This window comes from Abramis brama (assembly GCF_963993115.1).
Source record: "Abramis brama genome assembly, chromosome: 20".
NCBI lineage: Eukaryota > Metazoa > Chordata > Actinopteri > Cypriniformes > Leuciscidae > Abramis > Abramis brama.
In genome coordinates this window covers 8687197-8712228 of record NC_139982.1, presented here as the reverse complement: position 1 = coordinate 8712228, position 25032 = coordinate 8687197, and the positions used below count along the sequence as shown (strand labels likewise).

At 40.5% G+C, this 25032-nt stretch overlaps 1 protein-coding gene across 1 annotated transcript; it reads left to right on the top strand.

The window, feature by feature from the left end:
* Positions 1-2519: 2519 nt before the first annotated feature.
* On the top strand, positions 2520-13092 carry LOC311071485 (uncharacterized protein). The gene is made up of 8 exons (XM_084095882.1): positions 2520-2673; positions 3716-3761; positions 8118-8312; positions 8724-8886; positions 9645-9962; positions 10273-10340; positions 12350-12393; positions 12899-13092. The coding sequence occupies exons 3-8, from the start codon at positions 8118-8120 to the stop codon at positions 12954-12956; spliced, it is 846 nt and encodes a 281-aa protein (XP_083952008.1). The 5' UTR covers positions 2520-2673; positions 3716-3761; the 3' UTR covers positions 12957-13092.
* Positions 13093-25032: the final 11940 nt, after the last annotated feature.

The following is a 25032-nucleotide window of genomic DNA, read 5'->3' as shown; positions in this document are numbered from 1 at the left end:
CAGAGTCTCATTGCATGCAAAGTGTGCTTTGACCAGTGGCAGCGAAATGCCAACACCTGTGTGAAATGCAGAGGAGACAACTCAAGGGAAAACACCTGCAGAGTCACAGGAACTGATGGTGCATTGTCTGCTTTTGGTGATCTTAACAAAGATTAAATACAGTGGGAAGAAAAGCTGTATACCTGTTACAAGTGTCACACGTTAAGCAGTTTCATAATATGGCACTACTACGGCAGCTCTTTATTAGTTACACGTTAAGAGTAAATATACTCTTGAATATACAGTATAAAAAAAGTTATTACTGTTCAGTTATTGACTTAAAAGTGAGAAGCACTACAGGCAGCACTTTTTCTGATTTAATCAGAGTAATTATATACATTATATACAGTGTAAGTTATATACCAAATATCACTGTTTAAGTGTCAAGTTCAACTTTTGAAGTAAAATGCAGCACTGGATAGCACTTTATTAAAGCTTTAATGTGACAGTTTTATACCTCAAATTACAGCATTGTTTTAATACAATTGATAATGCCTATGTTCAAAAGACTTGCTGTTTATTTTTGTACTTTGTAAAATTATTGTTCACAGAAATATGTAATAAATGTTAGTTTTATGATGAATGTCTTGTTCCTGGTGTTATCTTCATGAATAACTTCTTGTTACATTTATGAGATGAAATATGGCTTCTTTAAAGGCTGTGAAGTCATAATTTACAGCCTGATCAAAGCCCAGTGTAATGTCTGGATAATGATCAGCAAACTCTTCCTCCGCATGGGCTCTGTCTTCCTCACAAGAAAAGGGATCTGTCCCGAATGTGGATGTTCTTGTCAGACAGGACCCCACATCTTGCTGGTACATGTCAGCAAACACAGGCCTGTGGAAGGAGTTCCTCGGAAATCTTTGCTGGACACCCACCTTCAGCAAGATGTTTGGTATTCCTTTTCCTACAACGGCAGTACCATAATTAATATATAAACAAGAAGAAAGGTTTAAAAAGGTTGTAAGTAAAGCCAACTCTGGCATGAAATGGCTGGGATCTCGATCATAGAGAGGACACAAAATCTACATGTAGCTTGACAATGGTGCAATTATATACAAAATAATGATTTGTGTATAATTTTGTTTGTTTACATTGTTACAACCAAAAAAAGAAAATGCATGTTTAGAAATACCTGCAATCCTATGTGCATTCCATGATAGCAGTTCGTTCAAGCCCAATTGAGGAAACCTGACAAGTGAGATTGGATACACAAAATCTAGTTGTGTTGTCCTCTGATCACCTCTTGGTCTTGAAGTTGCAGCAGGGCTTCTTTCAGGGGATAGTTGACTGTTATTTATTTCTGGCCATATTCGCTCAACTTTGAGGTTCTGTGGATACAGTATCATACTATTTATTTTATTGTGTAAAGAAATGATGGACTTCAGGTGAGGTTTTTAATGTGGCAGGAAAAACTTACCCTTGATGATTTTGTCTGGACATATGGTTGCCTGTTTATATTGTATCTGTGTCTGGACAGCAGCTCTTGGATATACAGGCACATATAAAACTCTTTTCCATGGTCAACCCGGATTTGATCCCACATGCTGTTTTTTTGTCACAGCTTCTCTGAAAGAAAATCCAGGCTTCAAAACTGGCAGTGCAGTTTAAGTGTTCAAAACAAGCTGAATTAGTTCACAATGATTCTCAATTCTAGTTAGACCAGTTGACCTGGTGTCACATTTAACACCCATTTCAAATTGTTCATAAGGGCCAAAGTATTGTGATATAGTGTGTTTAATGGGTAGGGGGCCCATAGAAATATCTTGTCAGGGAGTCAAAAACGTTGAAAAGTGCAGTGATGTGTTCACTCAGGTCAGGAATTGAGAACCATTGATTTAAGACTGACACACAAAGAATAAATGTTAATGGGGCATGTATTAACCTGTCAACTTAACAATCTATCAGAAAGTTTACAGGTTAATACATGCCCCGTTAACATTTATTCTTTAGTGAGTCTGAAATGCAGTGGCAGTTCTGTTATAACAGCTTGTTTTGTGAACTATTAGGGTGTACGCAATCTGAATCCAGTCCCCTACCATGCAGAATACATGGGACATAAACTACACATGGACCAAAATGAGAAGCTGGTGATGTTTGGAGTGACGCATGTTGTGACAGAACTGCCACTGCATTTCAGACTCACTCAGGAATAATCAGCAATAATACTATTTAATTAATAAGCTTTAACTTTAAATGATTAGACAACTGTATTAAATAACTCAGTTAAAGGCCTTAAAGACAGGGTAAAACCAATCGTATGTCGCAGTTCATGATATGGTGATGAACCAGTCGTAGTGCTTAACCGACCCGAACTTCACCTGCACGTATGCCTTTTGATGACAGATAACCTGTCATAAATGTGCGCCCAAATGTTGAACAAAGAAGAAAATCTTGTTTTTGTGATATAACTCATTAGTATGCATTATACTAAAACAATTACGCATGGACAGTCCCCTTAATCCAACAAGTCCTCCAACTTATACGACCGTAAAGGTCGTTTGCACCTGTCCTCAAATACGACCCATTGCATCATTTCCTAAAATAGTGCCCCTATAGGCGGCGGAAAATTTGTCACGCAGAGTCGCCTCGATGCATTATGGGTTTTATACGAGACAATTGAGGCTAATTCAGGTAGGCTAATCAGAACTTTGATAATATAATAATTTTAGAACAAAATAATATGCAAGGCGCTTTGTGCTGGTTCATCTTGCTATTTGGTGTTTTTGTAACTTGTTGGAGGTTTTTACTTGGGAATAACGATGTAACTGTTAGCCTATGAAATAAGAAACACAATGAAATATCCTAAAGTAAGTGGAAAAGTTAGACAGCGAGAACATCATTAGTGACATTAAGATTTTATTCATATATATCGACATACCATTATTAAAAAGAGATGGATTATTGTTACTGGACAAATATCTATAATTAACGTTATCGTCTATTCAAGATTGAATAGCTTGCGTGGCCTATAGCCTACGTCGCGTGTCAAATTAGGGACGTTATTTTTCTTATTATTTGAACATGTTTGAGGGTCAAATCATTTGATCAGATCACATCAGCATTTTAAAGTCAGTATTTAGTGTGACATTGTTCGGAAATTGGAAAAGTTGTGTGTAAGGGACCATGTAAAAAGTCCACACATTCTGTTAAACGTTCAATACTGTTTCCTTATTTCGTATAATTTGATCATCCAAATACTATTTTAAAGCATTTAACATGTGAATTACGTTTCAGTAGGCTACATTATTAATTGACGTACATTAATATTTGAGATAATATTTTCCAGAAATATCCAATTGTGGAAATTAATAAATAAATACTGCAAATATAATCATACTAGACCTAAATATTAATTTTAAATAAAATAGTAATGGTTGTTATTTCAAATAAAAGAAATATTTGTGATAAAATAATGGAATTATGTATAATAATAACTAGAATGGAATTGTTTCCACTCACTCACACACACACACACACACACACACACACACACACACACACACACACACACCTAATAGAATAGATCTTTAAAGTCATTGTTAAAGTTCAGTGAAAAACTCTCTTCTCTTCTCTCTTAGCTCTTCAGAATTATAAACAGTGAACATAAATAATTATGACCAATATATTCATTATAATATATAGTACACTGTGCTAATTGTCTTTTTTTATACAGGTGCAAAGCCAGGAACAGAACGACAAGACAAGGACAGACAACAAAGGTGATTAACCCAAGTCATCTGATGTTGATTTTTATCCACTTAAGCATGATCATATTATATTTACCAAACACAGTGCCACAATGGTTTTGTTAGGTCACATGCATTAATTATATTAATGTGGGTGTATTTGTTTGTACAAACAATATAGATAGATTGATAAATTGATTGATTGAGCAAACTGACTGTGTTTCTGTCATTTTATATTATATTTAAATAAATGTAAGGGATAATGTAGTAGACTAGGGCAAGGTGGTTGTTATAGTAGTGAATACAACCGACGCAAAGGTCTTGAATCAGCCTGAAGGGGTTGTATTCGCTATAACAACCGCCTCTCTCTACATTATCCCGCTTATTACATGGCTACCTACCAAATAAATCAATAATTTGACACAAAATATTGATTTAAAACAGTTTATTGATTTAAAAATGATTGTATTGCTTCCGCTAAATAAAGTGCGTTCTGTCTCTACGGTTAGAATCCTACGTGTCCATGGCAACGCTCTGCTTTGCATGGCAACGGTTTGTTATCCTTAGCAGCGGCAGTTATCAAGAAATAACAGACCGCATTCTAGTGATGTAGTACGAGTCCGGTCTCGAGACCGATTTCTGCTTTCACGGACTCGACTCGGACTCGTTTCTTCAAAGACTCGGTCTTGACTCGGACTCTGCATAGGCGGTCTCGTCCCCATCACTAGTCCACTAGAAATTTTTTATTTGCTCTGCATGCCCTAACTATGATTAAAAAAGTCAGGGTGGGCTTAACATGTTGATGACAGAGCAGCACTGTTGAAGCAGTTTAGAAAAATAGGCAGAAGATGATGCATGATTTTTTTAATGATAGTAAAAGCATAGTCCATATGTTAAGACTGCTCCTCTAAACAATTCCCAATCTAGCTTAGTCTGTAGGCGGAATTGTTGATTATTAACTGGGGTTATATTAAATCATGAATATGAAAACTGACATGTTTTTATGGTCTTGGTCTCGACTCCTAAAGACTCGGTCTCGACTCGGACTTGCTTCCTCAAAGACTCGGTCTTGACTCGGTCTCGACCCTTCACATTCCACCCATTGGCCCTTACCAATCATGGCCTCCTAATAATCCCCTTACATTAAATTGGCTCTATCACTCTCTCTCCTCTCTCCACCTATATCTGGTGTGTGGTGAGCGCACTGGCGCCGTTGTACTGTGGCTGCCGTCGCATCATCCAATTGGATGCTGCACACTGGTGGTGGTTGAGGAGAGATCCCCTGATATGATTGTAAAGCGCTTTGGGTGTACAGTAGTACATATGAAAGCGCTATATAAATGCCTCATTCATTCATTCATTCAAAGACTCGGTCTTGACTCGGACTCGACCCTTCAAAGACTCGGTCTTGACTCGGACTCGACCCTTCAAAGACTCGGTCTCGACTCGGACTTGCTTCCTCAAAGACTCGGTCTCGACTCGGACTTGCTTCCTCAAAGACTCGGTCTTGACTCGGACTCAACTGAATTTGAAAACCAACGGACTCGGTCTTGACTCGGACTCAACTGAATTTGAAAACCAACGGACTCGGTCTCGACTCGGACTTGCTTCCTCAAAGACTCGGTCTTGACTCGGACTCAACTGAATTTGAAAACCAACGGACTCGGTCTCGACTCGGACTCGACCCTTCAAAGACTCGGCCTTGACTCGGACTCGACCCTTCAAAGACTCGGTCTTGACTCGAACTCGACCCTTCAAAGACTCGGTCTCGACTCGGACTCGACCCTTCAAAGACTCGGTCTTGACTCGGACTCGACCCTTCAAAGACTCGGTCTCGACTCGGACTTGCTTCCTCAAAAACTCGGTCTTGACTCGGACTTGCTTCCTCAAAGACTCGGTCTTGACTCGGACTCGACCCTTCAAAGACTCGGTCTTGACTCGGACTCGACCCTTCAAAGACTCGGTCTCGACTCGGACTTGCTTCCTCAAAGACTCGGTCTTGACTCGGACTTGCTTCCTCAAAGACTCGGTCTTGACTCGGACTCGACCCTTCAAAGACTCGGTCTTGACTCGGACTCGACCCTTCAAAGACTCGGTCTCGACTCGGACTTGCTTCCTCAAAGACTCGGTCTTGACTCGGACTCAACTGAATTTGAAAACCAACGGACTCTGTCTCGACTCGGACTCGACCCTTCAAAGACTCGGTCTTGACTCGGACTCGGCATAGGCGAGTACATATGAAAGCGCTATATAAATGCCTCATTCATTCATTCATTCAAAGACTCGGTCTTGACTCGGACTCGACCCTTCAAAGACTCGGTCTTGACTCGGACTCGACCCTTCAAAGACTCGGTCTCGACTCGGACTTGCTTCCTCAAAGACTCAGTCTCGACTCGGACTTGCTTCCTCAAAGACTCGGTCTTGACTCGGACTCAACTGAATTTGAAAACCAACGGACTCGGTCTTGACTCGGACTCAACTGAATTTGAAAACCAACGGACTCGGTCTCGACTCGGACTTGCTTCCTCAAAGACTCGGTCTTGACTCGGACTCAACTGAATTTGAAAACCAACGGACTCGGTCTCGACTCGGACTCGACCCTTCAAAGACTCGGCCTTGACTCGGACTCGACCCTTCAAAGACTCGGTCTTGACTCGAACTCGACCCTTCAAAGACTCGGTCTCGACTCGGACTCGACCCTTCAAAGACTCGGTCTTGACTCGGACTCGACCCTTCAAAGACTCGGTCTCGACTCGGACTTGCTTCCTCAAAAACTCGGTCTTGACTCGGACTTGCTTCCTCAAAGACTCGGTCTTGACTCGGACTCGACCCTTCAAAGACTCGGTCTTGACTCGGACTCGACCCTTCAAAGACTCGGTCTCGACTCGGACTTGCTTCCTCAAAGACTCGGTCTTGACTCGGACTTGCTTCCTCAAAGACTCGGTCTTGACTCGGACTCGACCCTTCAAAGACTCGGTCTTGACTCGGACTCGACCCTTCAAAGACTCGGTCTCGACTCGGACTTGCTTCCTCAAAGACTCGGTCTTGACTCGGACTCAACTGAATTTGAAAACCAACGGACTCTGTCTCGACTCGGACTCGACCCTTCAAAGACTCGGTCTTGACTCGGACTCGGCATAGGCGGTCTCGTCCCCATCACTACTGCATTCTACATTAGAATTCAACCAAGCCATGTAATAAATATATATATTTCTAAGTTATATGCATGTATGAATATCTGCAATAGACTTCATTAGATCATTAATCATCATTTAACATTAACGTTAGATAATATAATATTATTTTTACTGTGAGGGATGACAGTGCTTAACTTGGGTATTATGTTTGGACACAGATGTAAAATACATAATATAACCTTTCCAAAACAATAGCTGGAATCTAATTCGAGTTTTTGCAACATCTGACACCAGTATGCTACATGTGTCTATGTGTCCATGTTTTTATGATCTGTTATGATCTGTTATACTCATACCTCACATGTGTCATTCATATCGGTTTTAGAAGTCAATAACAGTCTATAACATGTATTATGACATTTGATCTAAAACCTCTTCTATAGCTGCATTCTGATGCTTCCAATAATAGTCTAACACTAATACAAAAAAAAAGTCCCTGTGACCTGGAAGTTGCAAGTGAAAGGCAATATTGAACAGAGGGAAGGGTTTTACTCTAGCGCTCCTCCTCTACATCTCGCTCATAGCAGACTAGCAGTTTGAGGGGAGTGGTTAAGCGTTTTCAACCCAAGCCGTCAAACTGACTTCATCAGAGAAGGAACGCCATTCCAGACCGGAAATAACTTTTCGGATTTTGATTAAAGGACAAGTTCGTTTTTTTACACTTAAAGCACTGTTTTCAGATCGTTTCTGATGAAATAGAACGGTTAAGATTGAAATTTGGACAAATGCTGCTGACACAAGAATTTTAGCTTTCTGTGGACCACCTGAGTGGTCAGGGGTGTTCACTGATATGCTCACACAAAAATCGCTGCAAAATATATTTTCCAACATTGCCTTGTATTAAAAAAATTCTCCCAGGATGGTAGGGGAATACTGATTAATATTCATGATGGAAGTCCTCCCTGATTGGTCAGACCCCCATTGATGGTTAGGTTTAGGGGTGGGGTTGGTGTAGGTTATCAGACCAGTCAGGGATGACTTCCATCATGAATATTAATTAATATTCCCCTATTCATCCTGGAAAAAAAATGTTTCTGAGTAGCATTATACTGTTTCAGTTTTCTTTAAATGTTTTGAAAGTTAGGTCACTGTGGTGACGATATTTTTGAAGACTGTGACTCTTGTCAACATAGGGGTGAAAACATATTAATTATCCCCTCATAACACTTATTATTTATGTTTCTTTTTACAGATGCCTACTCTAAAGGATTGCTGCATATGCAGGAAAAAAATTGGAGTAGCTAGCAAAACATGTCAACACTGCCATGCTAAGCAGCCATACAAGCAGAAGCTGGAGAAGAAGAAGAAACAGCTTTCCCAAGAATGGATAGACCGGCAAAAAAAAAACTGCAGTGTGAACAAAGTTTATGATGCAACAAATCTACTGGTAGGTTTATATTTCAGATGTTAGTCATAAAATAGTAAGTAAATAATCCCTGATATTTAGCTTTTACACATGTCGTTGTTATATTTATATAAGTTTCAGCAATTCTTTTTTCAGTGCACAACGACTGGGGTGTAACATCTGTGTGTGTCCAGTGTACTCAGGTCTGATAAAGAACACTAAATTAGAAGTTGCGTCTTGCATTGTTTAGCTCCAACTTCGGGTTCAGGTGTGTTTAAGTGGGGTTTGAGTTAAACTCTGGATAGTGGCCCTGCAGGAGCAGAATTGAACACCCCTGAAATAGAATAAAAAGTACTGTAATAGTATCACAATGACTAAACCATTCAAGCTAATTTCTGTCTCTCTATCTCTCTCTCTTATTAGTTTTATAATTCTGTCTCAATGTTATTCCAGATCCACAAGTGGGAACTTTTAGAGAGGTTCCCACTCTTTCTCCTTGGCAGGAGAACCTTGAATGGTTTTTCTGCTGAGTGCTTCTGTCCATGGAAGATGGATACAGAAGAAACTCAGGATGCTTTTCTTACCATAAAGAGGTTGTATGAAAGTCTTCTTAATGGTAATAAACACAAATGTGCAATGCATGCAAATTTTCACATATTTAATTGCTTATTAGTGCATCCTAAATTATATATTATTATGATTATTATTTATTTTTATTACATGGCTTGGCTGAATTCCAATGTAGAATGCGGTCTGTTATTTCTTGATCGAAGTATAACAGACCGTTGCCATGAAAAACAGAGCGTTGCTATGGACGCGGAACGGACTATTTTCTTTAGCGGAAGCAATACAATCATTTTTAAATCAATAAACTTCTTTTTTAAATCAGTAATTTGTGTTAAATTATTTATTTATTATGTAGGTAACCATGTAATAAGCGGGATAATGTATAGTGAGCCGGTTGTTATAGTGAATAACAACCCCTTCAGGCTGATTCAAGCTCCGCTTCGCGTCGGGATCCCGATCAGCCTGTCGGGGTTGTTATTCACTATAACAACCGGCTCACTATACATTATCCCTTACTTATTTTTCTTCACCTTAAAAAATTGTATATATAAACAATACTCCCAATCTTTTTTCACAGGGGAAATTACATAAGAAAACTTGAGCAGGGTATTATTTTGATAATGTTAAATTGATATTACATTAATAAATACAATTCATAGGTGGACTTAAACGTAATACAAAATAAATAAAACTATACTTTAAAAACATAATACAACTTTATTTTATTATTTATTTATTTTTGCTGAATTATTATTGAATTATTATTATTACTCTCATGTCCACATCACAGTTTCTTTTATCCAACAGTGGCTATTGCACCAAGCAGTTCTGCAAGTTCTGCAACAAACACCTCAGAGACTCCATCAGCAGATACAGCAGAGTCCACACATCTGCTCAGCCCTGAGTCTGAAACACCTCTCATTCCTCCTGCATCTTCCTCTTTGGCTCCTCATCCTGTTTTCATCTCATCTGAGTCTAGTCCTTTACCTTCTTCTTCTTCTCTGGCCTCTCCTCTGCCACCAGCCTCAACTCTTTCTTTCAATTCTAAACTGTCCACTGAGCTAGGCAGTCCAGGTCCAGTATCTTCCTCAGGAAAAAAAAGAAAGAAGAAAGCAGACCATAAAGGTATGTGTGGATTTGTTTATTTATTTTTATTTATTTTTACATATGAATCAAAGCTATGTTTGATTTTTGCAACGTGATCACAGTTTTAGAGCTTAAAGAACAGGGCCTTTCTCATTGTTTTGTTTTTTAAAAGACTGGTTTAGAATTCTACAAATGTACATTGTAATATGTTCTTTTGCACATATTGCAACATATTTATAGTAAGCTATTCATTGTTGTGACCATAACATACCCAAGACCTCTTGTTGATTGTTTGTTGAACTTTTTCTTTTACTTTTACAAATTATAACCACATTTTTATGTGTTTCAGAATGCCCCATGCATGATGACTCAACCAGTTTCCCCTACAAAAAAATTTTGAAGAAAAGAATCAGGGAGGTTTGTTTCAAAATACAAAATACTGAAATACTAGTAACAATGGCAATTCTTGATATCAGCATTTACATTTTCACTAGTTAAAATGATAATTCTTGATATCAACAATTGAATTTCTACTAGTAGAAACTATAATTTTTGATATCTGTAATTGTATTTTCACTAGTGAAATGTCGAAGAAAAATGAAACAAAAGCACGCACATCAGTCTCAAAAAGGGTGCTCGACTAAAAAACAACAAGTGAAAAGATAAAGTATAAAGTCGGCAACACCTAAGCTCCAAAATTATCTAAAATATTTATTTTTAAGACAATTATCGCATAGCGTATGTGACGTTTCGAGCACGCAGGCTCTTCATCAGACAAATTGACTACAGATGTGCAACCCTTTATATCTCCAGGTGATCACATGTCCAAACATCATATTACTCATCAATACAACACTTTCAAGAAAAGTGTTCTTTGAAGTGCATATTAATAATGATACTGTTGTATTTTGCATAGTTTTTTAGATATTTTTTTGTGTGTAATATATATATATATATATTTGTTTTTCCTTTTTCGTTTTGTATTGTTGTATTGATGAGTAATATGATGTTTGGACATGTGATCACCTGGAGATATAAAGGGTTGCACATCTGTAGTCAATTTGTCTGATGAAGAGCCTGCGTGCTCGAAACGTCACATACGCTATGCGATAATTGTCTTAAAAATAAATATTTTTGATAATTTTGGAGCTTAGGTGTTGCCGACTTTATACTTTATCTTTTCACTAGTGAAATGTCACCATAGGCTGCCATTCAAAATCCATTGTTGATATCAAGAAAAGATTTCTTACTAGTTGAAATTCCAGTTTCACATATCAGAAATACAATTCTTACTAGTAAAAACCTTAATTTTTGATATCAAGAATTAAATTGTCACTAGTTGAAATGTCTATTCTTGATAACAATTGAATTGCTACTAGTAACAATGTTCATTTTTGATATCAATAATTGCATTTTCACTAGTAACAATGTTAATTTCTGATATCATGAATGTGATTGTTACTAGTAAGAAAGCCATTTTAGATATCTGAAATAATATTCAGAAATACATTTTCAGATATCAAAAATTAACATTTTTACTAGTAGCAATGTAATTGTTGATATCTAGAATAGACATTTTTACTAGTAACTACGTAATTCTTGATATCAGGAATTCACATTTTTACTAGTAACAATGTTACTGATATCAAATTGATATCAAAAATTATATTTCTACTTACTAGAAATCAATTCTTGATATCAACAATTTATTTTAAATGGCAGCCTATTGTGACATTTCACTAGTGAAAATATAATTACAGATATCAAGAATTACATTTTTGATATCAATAATTCATATCCTGGAAATAAATAAAAGTTAAAACGGCTTGCCATAGTAGCCACTGACTCACTGACAGTCTCTTCTGCGTCGCATTTTAGAACAGCCGACATGACAGTTATCAGCTGAAGCTGAATGTTTTCCCTGGTGTCTACGGTGTGCGCAATATGTGCGCGTGGCCAATAAAGATCATTTGTAGGAAAAATTACTCGCTGGAAAAACAATTCATTCGACTGATTCAGAATCGACTCTCACTTTTGAGAGACAATAACTATTTATATGGTGAACTTTCATATTTAAAACTTTGCAGGATTTTTTTGTTCACTTAGTTCTATGTTACACACTGCATGAAAGGTACTTTTCAAAATTCCATAATAGGGGCGCTTTAACCATAGCAATGGTAGTGTGACAAAAATAAAAACTGCAGTTCCATATATATTACAAAATTGTATTGTATATAGTAATAAAGTGAATTGTGCTAATATTTATTAATTAAAGTTTTTAGTCAACTAGCTATTAATTTCACTTTGTTTATTTTTACTTGGACTTATTTTTTTGTATTTACCGTTCAGCAGATGTATGACTAACTTCATGTGTTGCAAGTAAATGTCATTAACATAAACCCATGTTTCTTTCTGTTTCTGCTAAGGGTCATGCGGAGGTGTTGGTGCAGTGGCATCCTTGCTCTGGATGGTATGCATATTATTTGAAGTTTATATGCTCATGCTGTACTGTAGAAAATTGACAGAACTAAGAAAAAAAATGTTTATAAAAACATTGGAGAAAAAAACATTACATAAACATTTGTTCCGTTGCAACTGAAGTTGCAGTTTGATCAGGACTTCAGACTTCAGTGTAATTAAAAGATCATTTGAAATGTGGTGTGCTTTATCTATTCTTTAATATTTTCCACCACTCTTAGTTTTTATAAAGCCTTTGTTGATAACTGCATTTTTTTTGTCTTGAACAATGAGATTAAAATTGATTTTAAACACTCAACCAAATGAGTGAAAATGTGTTACTATCTGACACATTCTAAGTGCAGTGAGAATAATTAAATCATCTGCTGAATGCATATTTTCAAACAATTACATTATATGGATTACATACCTGAAAACTCTGTCTTATTGTACATAACCAAGATAGTATTTATATTCCAGTAATGAGCATTGTTACTAAACATTTTGCTGTCTTACAGTGGGAAAAAGTGGAAAAACTCCTGGGAGCCAAGAGACCATATTCAAAGTTCATCCTGAAGATAAATGCCTTGTATGATTTGTAATTTTGTCTTTCAGTGTTAAGACATAGCAGTTCTGGTTTATTCCTGTGTTCTGTTGCACAGAACATTATCTGTTTTCTGTGTTTGATGAGTGGACTCATAAAATGTTTTGAAATGTGTCACTGGTTCTGTTCCTTCATATACTCTTGATTTTAAGAGCAAACATATATGCACATTGCACCCTAAATGCATTTAATGATGTTTACTGCTGAAAATTTTAGAAAGCCACTTTATTATTATTAATTTTTATCATTCATCATTACCCTAAAGGACCTATAAGCACACAGTCAAGATGTTTTTTTTTTCTATACTGTGTGTATGGGAGGATAGACCAATATACTTTTGGGCCTTGGGTTAGAACCATCTGCAGCTGGTACTTCCGATCTATGCAGGTAAGAACAAAAGCAGAGGTGTCAAAAGTATTCACATTCATTACTCAAGTAGAAGTATAGTGTAACCGCACTGGCATTAGTAGTACATTTAACATTTAGCTCAAATGATCTATAGGGAATTTTAGCAATTAATCATGAATATGATTAATATTTTGCATTTTACAGTTACATTAATTTATTCGAAGTTGAAAATAGATCGATTTGTATATCTGAATAATCAATCACAACTAATTATAATTCATCATTCATATACTAATAATTCTATTTCAGATCGATTATGAGATAACCCTTAATGGAAATGAATAATCATCAAACGGGAAAACTTTGTCCAGCAAAACGGCCGTAAGATTAACTTAACAATTTCCCAACAAAAATTATCTCTTTCTTATAATTTGAAGAAAGCTATTTTCTGGCCATAAAAACAACTCTCCTGTTCTTATAAGATTAGGTTACTTAAAGTAACAAATCAGCTTTGTAGCTTAAGATCGAAAACATCTCATTGACTTTAGTTATGAGCAGGCAGACAGAATCAATCAAGTATATATGGAATTTAATAATTGGACTAATACATCGAACTAAGGAATATATCAAACTACACAATACACACGGATTATATGTCTATGTACATACAATACAGTTAAACAATACAAGATAACGAATAACAGATGAGAGAGGGAGAGGATGAAAGGGAGAAAGTGAAACTAAAGTTCAGGATGAGAGAGATCACCGAAATGATCTCAGCATGGCAAAAATCACAGACAGTAACCTTGAGAGACAGCAAGGAATCAAATCACATTAAAAGTTCAATAAACTTATCTTGCAAAATGGTTCTCTTTGTTGCTGAAGAACGCAGAGTCGTGCGTGTGTCTCTTTAAGAAAGCAGGGCTTGCTTCGGTGAGCGCGTGCTGTGTCTTCCATGCGAGCGCGAGCGCGGGAGGTTCAAAGAGTCTCTTTCTTTAAGGTGAAGTTGCCGGGAATGATTCAGGCTAAGTTCATTCAGCCCGTGAATGAACAGAGGCGAATAGGAAAACGAAACTAGACTATAGAAAAACATAAAAATAAATAAAAGAGAAGAAAAGAGAAGCAGGCCGAAGCCGGTCCGGACTTGGGTTTCCAAAGTTTTTGAGGAGGGAGAAGAGAGTGAGGAAACTGAAGGTTTAGGCTTTTATCAGTGTCCCGTGTACCGTCCCCTTTTTCGTGGTCGACGAATCCTCTTAGAGCATTCCGAGCAGAAGATTTTCTTGTGTGTTAATGTAGCCCGACCCTCGTGTGGAATCACGAGGGGACAAAGTATGATATTATGCTCAGGGAATTAAAAACGCATGGAACCATAACGTTTATCACAGTCTCTTATCAAAAATCTTCCTCGTCATGCAGAGGAGATCAAAACAATACTAAGGACGTATATTGACAAAGATAGCAACATAGAGATACATTCTTTTGTTGAACCAAGGCACTTAAAGATTACATCACTGTAATTCAAAAACACAACTATTCTAATATCACACTGGTGAACATGCAAATCACCTGGAACACTCTCTGTACATTTTTAATAGTTAGTAAAATGAAATTTTACTAGTGGAAGTCCATATATGTCAATGTGTGTGTGTATCTGTGAGGTCGGCATCTGTTGCATCTCGTGGTGCATACCACGTGAGGGGTTGGGGGCTATTTGAGAATGTGTTACTCGGCAAAAACAAAGGTAGTTCTGTGGGCAGACTAACTTGACAGCCTGAGGCGTCATATAATTTTGCTGAGAGAAGCAAGATAGTCCTAGTTGTCCCAAAACAACTGAATGGGGTAAGTCTTGCAATTTTCCTTCAGTACACAAAGAACAAACGTTAGACACAGTAAGGGAATTGTGGTCGCAGCACGTGATAGTATGAGAAACAAACAGGGGCCTGTTCGTTGATTTCATTAGGTCGGGTAAAACATTAACCAGGGCCTGCTTGTAGAGACTTGTGTCAGAAAGCTAGTCAATTAGGGCTTTCTGAATATGAACGTGTAGTGTTCATATTTAGTCAGCATGAGAAGAACAATCATGATTCGCTACTTCAGAACATCTGACCGGACAGACGGTCAGTGTCGTTACATCTCCCCCTTTTCGTCGGATGAAGTCCCTGTGTGGACTTCATCGGACGACAATCATCACGATGGGCTGATGGCAGGTGAATCATGATGGTAGGATTGCAGGTGGATCATGATGGGGGAAGGCAGGTGGTTCTTGGAGCTGAGGCTTCAGCTCGATGAGGTTTGGCGTGGTCTCTGACTTGACACCCCCTTTCCGGGGATTCCATCTGAGACCTTCGGACACAGCTTTCGTGAGCTCGGCTGTATCGCATCTCGCTGAGTCTTCTGTACAGGATGGAGGCCAACCTAGTGTTAGGGTGTGGCTGATTACCTGCAGAGACGCACAGCTCAATGTCGGCAGCATTCCAGCCTCGGACCGCAGATGAAGTGTTCAGAACGGGCCGTCGAGCCGGTGCTCGGAGGGCTGTGTTGACAGGAGCAGGGTCAGTGAGTTGGGACCCCCTTTTCTCAATCCAGAGTTTCAGTCCTGGATTCAATGTGAAGTTGAAGTTCTTGGAGGATGGTAGTTTCAGTGCTGTCTGGTATTCTTTGCTCGGAAGAATGTACAATGCTAGGTCATCAAGGTGTAGGGTGACACTTTTCGGTACTTGAAGTCCCGTATTCTGGTTAAGCATGTTGACACGGCTGGTTATGTCATGCTGGTCGTGAGTGAGAGTGGCTGTGCGCACGGAAGTGTTGACGAGCCCTCTGTCACCTGCAATCTCTGCTTGCGTCTCGGTGACTTGTGTACGAGGCTTAGCGTCGGCAGGGCAGAGATGATGAATGTCTTTAGTCAAAGTACACATGTGCGGGTTTGAACCCGAGTACCGTTGTGTATTGCTGTCGTGGTAGGCCCCCACGTCTGGAGGGCGTACCTTGATGTGGGTGTCGCGTTCTCAAAACCTGACTTTGACAATGTCTGTAAGTCTGTAGACTTGGCTTGACTCGATGATAGGCAGATTTGGGAGAAAACCCACTTCTCTCTGCTCGGGATAGACGTAGAGTGGGATGGCGCTACCCAGAGAGTAGGCCAGGTGTTTTTGTAGAAGGTCAGCTGGCATGTCGATGGCGGAAGCCAGCACAGTTAGCACGAGGCTTGAGGGTATCAGGTGCGGTAGGATTACGCCTGTGGCTAGGCTGTCACTGGAAGAGTTAACCTCCCACAGCATGTCTGTCGTTAGCGCTGTAACCAGCTGAGTCTGGACAAAGTCACTCTGTAAGACAGTAAACAGCGGCTTCATGGAGTTTGCGGTCTGGTTCGCTGCATTTACACTGGACATACCAATGTTAAACAGAGTTCTGGCAGCAGTTACGACTCGGAGCAACACTCCCAGGAGCCATCTGGAGTGGTGGTTGGTGCTTAGGAGTCCCGATTGTGCGACAGTCACTTTCTTCAGTTGGTTGAGCATGTGTTCGACCTTGGCCTCGGCATGAGAGAGGGGGTCCTCTGTCCGTCGGGCACTTGTCCAGATGTATTGGGCTACGGAGCTGGGGTAGTGTGCTCTGTAGACCGGGCAGGGCTGGATGAGTCGAACATGCACTTGCTGGGTGTAGGTCCTGCCGTCGGTGATCTGGGGTCTCGGTCGTTCTCTCAGTGGCAGCTGTTCTCTGGTTAGCTGACAGTACAGCATGGCGAACCACAGTGGCAACCTGGTACAGACAACAGGGAGAGAGAGAGAGAAAGGGGAGGTAGAAGCCAGCAAGGGTTGTCTTTGATTGGACGGGGCAGTCTTTTTACTTCGTGGGCGGCGACTGGGTTTAGTTCGCCTTGGCCCATGTTTTGCCACATCTTGCTGCCGGCTTGTCGCTTGCTTCAGTGTCTCGTCAGTGTCTCTGGTGCTGCTGTGTGTAGCACATGATGCGTAATAGACGAACATTAGCAGTTTACCCCCCTTTGTGCGCCGTGGCATTACAAGCCTTGGCATTGTGATGTCAATCGGTGCACAACTCAGAATGTTTTTCTGTTCACGCAGCAAGTGCGTTGTGTCATGCAGTGGTCTGAGGCACTGGTTGTCAGTGAGGTCAGATGGAATGCAAGGGTGGTTGGAGGGGTTTGAGAGGTGGGCATTTAAAGACTTTATGTAGATGTCAGAAGCCCGCATGTCTGTTATGGTTGTTTTTGCAAACAGCGGAGCCAGCGTAAGCGGCTCTGAGGTAGGCAGTTGAGCTTGTAAAGTTCTTATGCTGTGTTTAATCTTCACTTTCTTTAGGGTGGGTGGGTGGGTTGAAAGTGACCACAGCTTGTTGTTTAGTGCGCCAGGCATGGCGATGGCTTGAGTGAGGTCATGTCGCTGCAGGTCAGTCATGACATTGAGGCAGCAAGTGTCAAAGTCTTTGGTGGGCTGTAAGGTGCAGGGTAGCGGATTCGAACCTTCAGTTGGTGCTGAGTCTGTGTCTTCCTGGCTGGCTGTGGGAGTTCCCATGAACTCTGTTACCTTTGTGACCTGACCGTCTGGCTGTGACTGGAGGGGGCAAAGTTCTCGTACTTGAGCCCAGACTTTGAGCTGTTTCAAGTCCAGTAACGGTTCAAAACGATCTAGAAGGTCTCTGCCGATGAGGAACGGAAAAGTGTCCATTTTTGAGATGAACACTGGATGGAGTAGACTCAGAGGACCAATTGTCAGGTGAATGTGAGCTACCTGTTCGAGCCGGATGTCATGTTGACTGTATGACTGTACGTTCAGTTCACAAGTTTGAGGTGTAAGAGTTTGATCTTGTCTCTTAGCTTCAAATTGGAGTCTTTTGAAAAGTTGATTTGAGATCACCGTAATGTCTGATCCTGTGTCTATCAGGGCTTCCATGCTCACTTCCTTTTCCAACGTGATGTTCAGGTAGAGTTTTTGGGCCACCCCCTTTTTGATCAGGTTGCCCAAAAACATTGGCATCGGGACAGGTGTAACGGTCGTTTGGTGGTTAGGACCGGTCTCGTGTAGCTTGCTGTGGAGGCAGTTAGACAGAACAGCGTTTCCTGGTACCTTTGTATTTTGGTACCTGGTGTGAGGAAGTGTGTCGTCTCGTTCAGGGTGTGCAGCTGTCAGTTGTGGAGCTTTGGTGATGCTGTCACCTTGTGATGTGACAGTTAGCTCTGTGGTCTGTGGATGATGAGCAGTGTTCGAGGTGCTTGGCTCAGTCAGATGGCGGTCAGACGGTTTGGTTTCAGTTCTTATGCTTAGGCATAGGATGTCTGGCTCGTCCTTCTTGTCTTTCTTGCGACGTGTCTGGTGAAGAAGCTCTTTCAGCACCCTTAGGATCTCTGCTGTCTCAGACGTGGCTGCACTGTGGTTATCTGATGTGAGCTCAGGCTTGAGCTTACCAGTGTCGTGTCGAGAGTGGTTCCACTCTCTGTCGGGGCTTGTTGTCCTGGACGGTGGAGATCGGTTCTTCTTGGGTCGCCGGCCGGCTTCCCAGAATCTTTCAGAGCGCTCGCTCTGGTGCTTTGAACGAGCACCACCGCGATTGTGTTGCCCTCTGCTGGTTTGGAACGGTCGTGACTCTCTGTAAAAATGTCTGTGACTGTGGTGTTGTGGGGCACCCTCTAAAGTCAGTTCTGAACAGTGCTCAGAGACAGAATAGATTGTGGGGTTTTTCACAGTCTTTTCAGAAATAGTCTTTTGCTTGGTGTAAGCTTTATGGGCTAAGTCACGCAGCTGTTGGGTAGACATGGTCCGTGCATCGGCCAAAACCCCAATATGATGGGATAAGGTTGGATGGAGATTCCGCAGGAAAAGAGTTTTAAAGGTAACATCCTGTTCCATCCCGGGCTCATTCCGTGCTCCGAAGAAAGCTTGTCGGAGTCGGTTGTAGTAGATCTGGGGGTGTTCACGCCGACCTTGCTTGAGGTCTACAGCAACGATGAAACCTTGATCGGAGTCTGGATCAGAGAATTCACGGATCAAAGCTTGCCGTAATTGTTGGAAGTCCGTTTTGACAGCCTCAGTTTGACGGTCTAGGAAGCTACGAACATCACTGCTAGCCGTTATTCTTAACAGATACAAATTGTCCCAAGCTGTCACGTTGGCGACAGTTTGCAAGTGAAAGTCAATGTCTTTTAAATAAGCATGAATGTCACAACCTTCTGCAGAATCTGGATCGAACATAGGAATGTTTCGAGCTAGCTTGTCAAGTTCTCGGGGGGTCGTGTTGTGGTTAGTGGCATGGGTTGTCTGAAGGGGTCCTCCCCCTTTTGCTGCTGACAGGTGTTCTTGAAAGCTGGCTGGTGATGTCTTGAGCCGTGGGCTTACATCTCCCTTTTCAGTTTTGGGTTCTTGGCTGAAAGGGTTGGGGTGGCTGGCCGGGAGAAACTCTGTGATGTGTGTTTCTCCGTTCCAGCCACTCTGCAGTCTGTAAGATTGTCTCAGTTCTGCATGAACAGTGTCAAGTTCATCTTGGAGCTCGTCTCTCTGCAGAGTAAGCTCGCCGATTTTAGCTCGGGCCGTTTGCAAATGTTTTTCGCAGGCCCTGGCTTTTGCTTCTGCTTCTTTTAATTCAGTCTCGGCTCTCTCTAGGAGAGCGTCACTTTGTTGGAGTTTTTCGTCGAGTTCTTTTCTGGTTTCTCTCTCCAACTGTTCTCTTTGGTCTGTGTCGAGGCGCAGATCTTGCAGGGCATTTCGAAGTCTTTCTACTTCTTTCTGTAGTTCTGGATCTGTGGCGTCCTCTTTCTCGCGTCGGTACTGGGTCTCGAGGAGGAGCTGATCTAGACGACTCTGGGTTCGGGCCTGGTCCCTCCGGGCCTCCTCCGCTTGAAGCTTAAGCGTTGCGGCTTGCTGCTCCAGGTCGATGTTGCTCCGTTCGCTGTGCCTCGCCTGGATGGCGACGCTGCTGACGATCCTGGCCCCGTCTTTGTAGTTGTAGCTTTGGGTAGGATCGTGTGTTATCAGTTCATCTAGCTCGGTGTCCAGTTGCGTTTGGCTCAGATGCTGCAGGTCACTGGCGTCCTTGGCTAAGTGCTCCCGACGGACCGCGGGACTGGATGCACGGGACATATTGGCTTCACTGTAGGCGAGAGAAGCACAGCACACACACAAAGAGACCAATGCAAGTTCGTTCTAAGGTTAATGAGCTATACTCATACGGGCTATGCCGTTTATGAGAATTTTGGGCTAACTGATGCACAGTTAGACAGTTAGCGGAGCCAATTGACTTGGGTCTAAGGACCCGAACTAGAGATTTGACAGGCAGTAGCCTCGCGGGTCACGTGATGACACCGGCTGCTTGGTTTGTCACTCTACTATTTAGCTTCCTTGGTGGCTCTCAAAGGTCACTTGTCTCTAGGTGAAATGAAAGAACCAAATCACAACAGAACAAAGGATAGAAAAGATCAAAGTGAAACAAAACACTTGAAATGAGATAAAACAATAGTAACACGGTATGTGTTAGGGAGAATAAGGAGGCCTAAGCCTGCTGCTAGGGTTTAAGATAGGGCCAACAGGTGAGTGGGGCTATCGGGGTAGAAAACCTAGGAAGATGGTGTGGCTTAGAGAAGAGATGGGCCAAACACTTAAAGTATCCGGGAGATATCTAGTGTTCTGTGGCTTATAGTAAGTGGAATGGGTTTTACCAGATTTAGTTTACCTGCGGTGAATTGAGGCCACTCAGGTGGAAACCAGTGGCTCGGTCAACCTCTCCGACGGTTCTCCAACACTTGACCGCAGTGCTCTCGGGCAACCTCGTCTCTCGGTACCACGGTGTGCCCACTCAAACCACTTGCGACTTTAAACACAAAGTGGCAACGCCAAGGTGTCAATCATCAGACGGCACGGAAAGATTGAGTTTTCCTCGGAACTCTCCTTTCGGAGTGGTCCTTTCAGCAGACCCCAGTTCGAGTGATTGTCTCAAAATTGCCTTGTGTGTCGCTGACGTTGACTTAACCTTTTGGCGGGCCAAATTGCTGATGTCGGGGTGGCGTGCCACAACCGGAGGTACGAGATTCGGAAGAGTCCGAGACACACGGCCAGTGCCAGGTAGCGTCGGACAGATGACCTCGCTCGCGGAAACCAACCCGAGATGACTGCAACTCCCCACAGTGCTCTAGTGAATGCCACCTATAAATACACAAAGGATAAACAAGTGAGACTTAAAGTGAATTAAGGCTAGTTTGTTTAAACCAAATGGATTAGTTATTTATGTGGCAATAAGAGTCAAAGGTTTTACTAAATAATAATAAACAAAAGGAGATTATGATAATGTTACTTATCAAAATGACCTAACCCAAAAGAGAGAAGGAAAAGAATAACAGTAGAAATAAAATAATAGAATAAAAATAAAAATTTAAAAATAAAATCTAAATGAAATGACAGGATGAACCCAGGAGAAGAGGCAGGCCGCAGTAGTGGGTTTTCACCACAAGGGGGCGTGCTCCCTCTCTGTGCTCAACCTGGCAAACCGAAAACTTAATTCAAATTAAAAATTCAAAATTTGTTTAAATTAAAATTTGAAATAAGCATGCAAGGACATGTAAAAATCGGAATGATATCCTATAATAATCCAGATACAATAAAGTATCAGTCCTATTTATAAAAATAATCAGGAGAGAAAGACGATATAAAAGAGTGAAAGGAGGAAAATAGTGATGCCGACTTAGTATCCACAAGGCCACACGGTGGCGCTGTTTCCTCCAAGTGGATATCAGTGGCTGAATAGACAACTCAATTTAAATTTAAAATTCAAACTAGTTCAAATCAAATTTAAATGAGCATGTAAAGAAAATGTACAAGGAGAACTCAGAATAATATCCCATAATAATTAATGGTGACAATGAAGTGTCATCCATAACTATAAAGTAAATCAAAAGAGAAAAGTGGAAATAAACAATTCCCGACAGGATTTGAAGAGAGAGAAAAGAGAGCTGAGTGAACCGACCTAGCGGGAGGCGGCCACTAGGTGCCGTTGTTTCCTCTACGTGAATGGCTGGGATTTAATCTAAGTTTTAATTCAAATCTAGTTTGAACCAAACTCAGAGTAAATGTATCAGTCAAAAGCAGGAAAATTTGTCAAACATGAAATAATATTTGCACAAGCCAAGCTGTAAATGCGAATAGTTATTTAGAGTTTAGACATTAATTCACCGGGAAATTAATTCAGCCGTAATTGGAGACTGCTAAACACAAAGGACTCCCTCTGGTGTTTAGTCAGTGGAATTACAACCGCTTCACTGTGATTTTAAATCTAAGAGCGTTCAGATCGCGTCACGCGCTGATTCTCTACAACAAATCACAAACTAGACAGAGGTCTCGGCGGACCTTTTGGTGCTATTAATTCTGCACAGGAGAGTATGGCGGGGTTTCTTCGCCGCAAATACTCAAATGTGGACAACAGGAATTTTCCGTCTGTTGCTAGACTCCCATATTACACACTTATCAAAATAGCACTTATGATTTGTGTATTTAGGTTTTCGATTGATTAGCTAGGTCAATGTTAACCAGGAGTTTACCGTTTTGTTGAATATCACTGGACTAACCACGAATTCAATAACGATAGCATGCATGCAAGGGCCATATATGTTTAAGGAATCTCGCTTAAAAACATATTTATTAATACCGGTTATACGCACGTGAGAATTCTTCATTCACAGCGATTTACAACAAATATTAGAAATGTCTCCACTGCAGAGCGATTCTTTCGTCTTTAACAGGACATTTGTAACATTTATACTGCAGGTACTCAGCACTTAACAGTGATAAAAATGTCTAGGCATATTTTAGCAGCTGTTAAAAATGTAACGTTGACGTTACTGACTTCGGCTTTTTGCCTTGGTCAGTTAGAAGTGAGTTCGCGTTTGCGACTTATCTCACAATTTCATAATTTCATAAAATGTGTGCACAAAAATTATTAATATTCATATAAACAGATTGAAACTGAATTGCTCATAAAACAAAGTTTGAAATGCCCGCATTCTCCACCATAAACTGTAACCGCACTGGCATTAGTAGTACATTTAACATTTAGCTCAAATGATCTATAGGGAATTTTAGCAATTAATCATGAATATGATTAATATTTTGCATTTTACAGTTACATTAATTTATTCGAAGTTGAAAATAGATCGATTTGTATATCTGAATAATCAATCACAACTAATTATAATTCATCATTCATATACTAATAATTCTATTTCAGATCGATTATGAGATAACCCTTAATGGAAATGAATAATCATCAAACGGGAAAACTTTGTCCAGCAAAACGGCCGTAAGATTAACTTAACAATTTCCCAACAAAAATTATCTCTTTCTTATAATTTGAAGAAAGCTATTTTCTGGCCATAAAAACAACTCTCCTGTTCTTATAAGATTAGGTTACTTAAAGTAACAAATCAGCTTTGTAGCTTAAGATCGAAAACATCTCATTGACTTTAGTTATGAGCAGGCAGACAGAATCAATCAAGTATATATGGAATTTAATAATTGGACTAATACATCGAACTAAGGAATATATCAAACTACACAATACACACGGATTATATGTCTATGTACATACAATACAGTTAAACAATACAAGATAACGAATAACAGATGAGAGAGGGAGAGGATGAAAGGGAGAAAGTGAAACTAAAGTTCAGGATGAGAGAGATCACCGAAATGATCTCAGCATGGCAAAAATCACAGACAGTAACCTTGAGAGACAGCAAGGAATCAAATCACATTAAAAGTTCAATAAACTTATCTTGCAAAATGGTTCTCTTTGTTGCTGAAGAACGCAGAGTCGTGCGTGTGTCTCTTTAAGAAAGCAGGGCTTGCTTCGGTGAGCGCGTGCTGTGTCTTCCATGCGAGCGCGAGCGCGGGAGGTTCAAAGAGTCTCTTTCTTTAAGGTGAAGTTGCCGGGAATGATTCAGGCTAAGTTCATTCAGCCCGTGAATGAACAGAGGCGAATAGGAAAACGAAACTAGACTATAGAAAAACATAAAAATAAATAAAAGAGAAGAAAAGAGAAGCAGGCCGAAGCCGGTCCGGACTTGGGTTTCCAAAGTTTTTGAGGAGGGAGAAGAGAGTGAGGAAACTGAAGGTTTAGGCTTTTATCAGTGTCCCGTGTACCGTCCCCTTTTTCGTGGTCGACGAATCCTCTTAGAGCATTCCGAGCAGAAGATTTTCTTGTGTGTTAATGTAGCCCGACCCTCGTGTGGAATCACGAGGGGACAAAGTATGATATTATGCTCAGGGAATTAAAAACGCATGGAACCATAACGTTTATCACAGTCTCTTATCAAAAATCTTCTTCGTCATGCAGAGGAGATCAAAACAATACTAAGGACGTATATTGACAAAGATAGCAACATAGAGATACATTCTTTTGTTGAACCAAGGCACTTAAAGATTACATCACTGTAATTCAAAAACACAACTATTCTAATATCACACTGGTGAACATGCAAATCACCTGGAACACTCTCTGTACATTTTTAATAGTTAGTAAAATGAAATTTTACTAGTGGAAGTCCATATATGTCAATGTGTGTGTGTATCTGTGAGGTCGGCATCTGTTGCATCTCGTGGTGCATACCACGTGAGGGGTTGGGGGCTATTTGAGAATGTGTTACTCGGCAAAAACAAAGGTAGTTCTGTGGGCAGACTAACTTGACAGCCTGAGGCGTCATAT

Coding starts and splice junctions, on each gene's coding strand:
- LOC311071485 (XM_084095882.1), top strand. CDS start 8,118: ATGCCTACTCTAAAGGATTGCTGCATATGCAGGAAAAAAATTGGAGTA. Junction 9,963..10,272: donor GAAGAAAGCAGACCATAAAG/GTATGTGTGGAT, acceptor TATGTGTTTCAG/AATGCCCCATGCATGATGAC. Junction 10,341..12,349: donor TGAAGAAAAGAATCAGGGAG/GTTTGTTTCAAA, acceptor GTTTCTGCTAAG/GGTCATGCGGAGGTGTTGGT.